This window comes from Galeopterus variegatus, unplaced genomic scaffold (assembly GCF_000696425.1).
Source record: "Galeopterus variegatus unplaced genomic scaffold, G_variegatus-3.0.2 Scaffold16184, whole genome shotgun sequence".
Classification (NCBI taxonomy): Eukaryota; Metazoa; Chordata; class Mammalia; order Dermoptera; family Cynocephalidae; genus Galeopterus; species Galeopterus variegatus.
Genome location: NW_007742295.1, coordinates 1 through 5,312, shown reverse-complemented (window position 1 = coordinate 5,312; position 5,312 = coordinate 1). Strand labels below are relative to the sequence as shown.

The window sequence follows — 5,312 nt, the reverse complement described above, 5'->3', positions numbered from 1 at the left end:
CAGTGAGTAGAAGAAACTTGCTTGAGAAGCCAGCACTGCTCAGACAGCTTCCCACATGACTCAGAAAAAGTACAGCAGAGACGTCGTGGTGTCTACAGAGCCAAATGGGCCTGAGAGACTCAGGAGCTAACCTCTGCCCTCCTGGAGTCTGGGCTCTGGCCCCCCACAGGTCTCTAGGAATCTTGTCTTTTAAGTCTTAACCTTCTGAGAGATTACAGACCCCTTGGAGAAACTAATGAAAGCTATGAACCGTTTCCCAAGAAAATATACACCCATACCCAAGTTTGCAGTTGATACATATGAAGCACTAGAAAAGGGTCCAACACTTGATAGGCAAATATTTATTATTATTGTTATTATTACAATTTTGAAGATTCACAGACCTTTCAAATAGGCCCTTATCTATGGCCCCCCAGATTGTAAACCCACTCTTTCACAGCAAATGCAGACCCACTCTCTGTTTGCCCCCAGGTTCCACTCAAAAAGATCAGCTTAGCCAGGGCACCCTGCATACGGGAAGCACTCTAGACAGCGCCCTGGACCACTGGACCAATGGCTCCCCACCACCCTTCTCTGTGGAGCCTTCTGCAGGCATCGTGCCTGTGCGGAAGACTCAGAAACTCAAAGTGAAATTCTCCCCACTGGACATTGGAGACTTCGAGAGCAAACTTTTCTGCCAGTAAGGAAATGTTCTCCCGAACCCCCATCTTTGCAGGGCAAAGCTCTGCAGCTCTGATCACCTCTTGTGTCCCATGTCTGTCACCATTCTTTCCAACTCTAGACCCCTCCACAGCCCCAAATGGTCAATTTTTCTCTTTGGAAGATTGAAAGGGGCCAGCTTTTGGAGAACAGGGGGAGTTTGGGTTTTGTCCTATTAATCAATCCTTTCCAGACGCTCCCCAGTGCCCCCTTCCTGGCATTATAGGATTCCACTAAGCAACAGAATAGTTGACAGCCAGGTGGGTTCCAGTCCTTTCTCAAGCATGAATTTGAGCACGCTTTCTTGTGCCTTCTCTAGGACTCAGTTTTCTCATGTACAAAATGCAAATAACACCACCTACTTTGTAGAATTGTTGAGAAGATTAAATGAATTAATTCAAGTAAAGAACTTAGAACAGTGCCTAGCATACAATAAGCATAATAAGTATTGGGCAGTGGTGGAAGGTGGTGGATCTAGTACACAGTAGGTGAGAAATACATGGTGCCCAGACCCAGTGATAGAAAAGCTAATCCAATGACATCTGATGATGAAAGTGCCTGACGTGGTGCTCACTCCCAGGGAAGCTCCAAGGAGAACACTCACCTCACAGAAGAATACTGTGAACCATGGCCTAGGGTTGCAAAGACCTATGTGAGCTGTCAAAACTTTCTGGAACCCCTGCAATCACACCATGGAGATCCCTCCTATACCTGGGCCACCTCAGCTTGGTCCTGGGGCTGGGAGTCTGCCCACATCTGCTTCACCTTCTCCAAGGAGCTCAGGATACTTTTTTGGGATTTCCAGGCCACTTTTTTACCCCACTAAATGCCTATGAAAGGACCCAAAGGGTAAGACTGTGCTCATCTTACAGCAGGGACTTTTCTTACCACTGATGGAGGAAGTAACTTGCAGCCATACTTAGGTACACAGAAGGAACCCAAATTCGGGCTCTTCATACTCAGCCCATTCATGCATGCATCCATTCAGTAATTAATTCATGAATACCTACTATGCATCATGCACCATTCAAGGCACTGAGGTAATGTTGTTGACCAAGACAGACCCAGCCTCTGCTCCCATGGAGCTCACATTCTAGTAGATATAATATTCATTTCCAATCAACTAAGAAAGCAACACTGCTTACAAAATAAAACGTAAATAAAAATAACCTTATTCTCTCAGGATTCCCAACCTGCCACCTGGAGAGCAAGGTCCAGTCCTGGTAGCAAAAGGGCGGAGCTTGTTGCCATTTTGTCATTTTGACCTGAAAGACTCAGACTACATCAGCGGTTATCGGCGCAACCCAGAGCTCCGAGGGTCTAGCAGTGGGACTCTGGATCCAAACACCCGGGTGATTGAGTTCACAACTGTGGGCATAGGAGGGAAGAATCTCCGGTGAGTTGCTTTGGTTTGCATTGGTTGAATTCATATCAGTCAATCGTTCTAAAAAACTCAAAGGAGGAATTCAGAGAAACAAGCTAGACTGATTATTAGAAGCAGGCTTGATGTCCTGGGGTTTGACCTGAGTTTTAGAGGTTTGACTTTGGAGAACCATTACATTTAGGGAATTGATCCTGTCAATTTAGTTTTGACACTGGGAAAATTTGGAAGGCATAAAAGTATAATCCCTGTCCACCACCTTGACCACAGAAAATCCATGGGACCGATGTGCCCTTGGCAGCACTCTCTCCAAAGTCCAGAACCCAAGCCATAGTTTGGATCCCCAGATGAGATGGAGTTTTCATTTCTACAGTAGTGACGTTCCCTGAACAGTTCTGGTTCCCAGATGGGGAACTGCACCAGGGCCAGGTTCTAAGAAATTTCTCTTAATCCTCAATCCCTCTCTCACTCTCTGCTGTCAATTCTTCCCCCTTGGTCAGGACCTTTACAATCCTGAACCCGACCGATAGCACCTACTCCTTCTGCTGGATCTCTGAAGAAACTGAGAGTCTCCAGAACCCTCCAGCCTTCACGTGCCTTACCAAGAAGGGATTCATCCACCCTGAGAAGAAAGCTGAGGTTTGTGCAAGTGAGGACCACTCAACCCAAGGCTTAGATCATTCTAGCTATCTCTGCGTGGCAAGTGTGCCATGGACAGTAGGTGGAGTCAGGGAGAACTGCCTAAGGGTGCATCAAATCAATAAGTATTTATCGAGTGGCCACCATATGGCAAGCCTGATGAACAAGACAGTCCTGAGCTCTCTTGGCTGACCATGAAAAGCAGAGAGCTCTAGTACTTGCAGTTTTAAAAAAGCTGAGGATATTCAAGCAGCAAAGGGGAGTTGGACACCAATGTCTGGGGACTCTAGGACTCATACAGTAGCCTGAAGTAAAGAGTTATCTTTGTCCAGGGGGCTGACAACAGTGAAAGAACACTGATGTGTTTTAACTTGGCCGGGCCTAAGGACAAAACAGAAAAGTGGGGTCATGTCCTGTGTCTTAGTCCTAAATGTTTACACAGAGGTATAGGGCAGGGGTCAAACTTATAGAAGACATAGAGAAGGGGCCAGAACACCTCCCCTGCATCATCCTGGCATTGGCAGGTACCATGCATGTTAATCTGTCTGGTTCCTTTCTGGCTAAATGGGTCAGTTGCAAAGAGACTCATTCAAGTTAGCTCAAAGGAAAAAGCACCCGGGGCAGCTTTTGAGATTGGACTTTCCTTCCAGTCCTCTCTGCTTCTCTCTACCCATCTACTCCATTCTCCCTCTACCAACCAGTTTCTTCACCTTTTATTTATTTATTTATTAGTTGCTTTGTAACTTCACTTGACAAATGGATTACGGCATGCCGTGGCCCAGCTCACCCTCATAGTATCTTTTACCATCAGCTCCACTGCCAGCTGGCCCAGCCACTCGTTTTCTAATTCCAGACTTCTGAGAGAGAAATCTGATTGGCCCTGCTAATCGTGTCCTGTTGTGCTTTGTGCCAGGCTGCTGACAAGCATGTGGATTGTCTTTCTCTGAGAAGGGTGCTGACTCTTCTGTCTATTCAGCTGTGGTACAACCATGGCATACAAAGACATGGCACAAAACATGACTTAGCCAGCAGAGGCTGTGGGTGGGGTATGCTCCCTCTGGAGGACATGTGTCCAGGACAAGTAGACATTGATGTTGCTGGTACAGCCATACCTACATGCCCTTACAGAACTGCGGAAAGGTAGCAATCACCTGGTAATGTCAGCTATCATGATATACATGGAGTAAGCAAACAGAAGTGCCTGTCCAAGTGTGACCTGAAAGTATAAGGCCCACTATCTTAAGACTGAAGAACGAAACAGGCAACTCCATATGGTTTACAAGGAGCTTACTATCGAGTGACTTACATACGAGAAGGATTGGGTGGGGTATCGATCCAGGCACTGAGCGACTGCTTTCTCTGCAACCCTGGGCCAGGGAGAGGAGTTAAAACATATAAGGGACTTAGAGATAAAGGTGGAGAGGTGGAGCTGTGCCAAAGAGAGGATGTCTATGGAAGTGGAAGACTCCCAGGTGCCTCACAGCTACCTGTTGTTTTTCCTTGGGGTTGCTGGCATCACCCTCCTTACTTTACATAAACATTGCATTACATTCCTTTCCCTGCCTCAGATACTAAGCAACCTCTGCAGGGAAAGATGGCAGCTATTGAAGCCAGAGTTCTGAAGGCCACAAGAATAGGGTGAGTTCTGCATCCCCAGAGTGCCTCTCATCACTGTGTTCCAAATTGTCTCCTTAGATTGTGTTCCAGTTCACACCTTCCCATCTGGATGTCACAGAAGCATTATGGACTTTCTTAATCCCTGAACACAATATCACAGTCCCTTTCCTGCTGGTAGGCAAAGCCACCGACCCTCTCATCTCTCTGGACAAGTCACACCTCAACTTCAGTGCCCTCCTCATTGGTAAGGCTGCCTGTTGGTTTATATTTAAAGTTGGCATGACCTGGGTAAGGCCATCAAGATCTCCAGTAGTAGCCTTGGGTGGGGAACTTTTCCTGGCACCTTCCAGATACATGGCAGAGGGCCTCTATCACTGTTCAGAAAGCCACAAAATATTTAACTCTCAATCTAATTTCCATCAAGTTTCTTTTAAACCTACACAGTAATAATCCAAGGAAATTTAGGAGCCATGTTAAAGACCCTACTTGGTAGATTCCTTCAGGGCCTGGACTGACTCTTCATTTCCAGAGCCTCAATTCAGACCCAGCCTTTCTGCATGTGCCCCCAGATTATGGGTTGTATTTGTTTACTTCTCAGTCTGTGCCACAGTGGTCAGATTTCTCTGTGATCCTTTCATGCACTTATTTGGTTCAACAAGTATTAAATGAGACCCTAGTATGGCCCAGGAACTCTTCTGTGGGCTGGGAATGCACTTATAGATAAAGCACAAAGTTCCCACCAGCATGAGTTTACATTCTAGTAATAGGAAGCAGACTACCAAAAAATAAATAAATAATAAGTAAAATATATAGCATGTCAGAGTTGATAAGTGTTCAGAGAAGAATACAGCAGGGTAGGAGGAAAAAGGAATGCCAGCAGGCAGTGGGAAAGTGACATCTGAGCAGAGACTTGAAGGAAATAAAGAAAGTGATTGTCAGGTCCCTTATAACCCCATGAATCTTTCACACAGATGTG

At 46.1% G+C, this 5,312-nt stretch overlaps 1 protein-coding gene across 1 annotated transcript in view; it reads left to right on the top strand.

The window, feature by feature from the left end:
* The window catches only part of LOC103582422 (hydrocephalus-inducing protein homolog), a gene marked incomplete at both ends in the record, with an annotated part of 21,001 nt that extends 16,421 nt beyond the window's left edge, over positions 1-4,580 (top strand). The window contains 4 exons of the mRNA XM_008564022.1: positions 472-679; positions 1,883-2,095; positions 2,581-2,719; positions 4,415-4,580. Coding sequence (XP_008562244.1) covers positions 472-679; positions 1,883-2,095; positions 2,581-2,719; positions 4,415-4,580 — 726 coding nt within the window. The remainder of the gene's footprint in view (positions 1-471; positions 680-1,882; positions 2,096-2,580; positions 2,720-4,414) is intronic.
* Between the last annotated feature and the right edge of the window lie 732 nt (positions 4,581-5,312).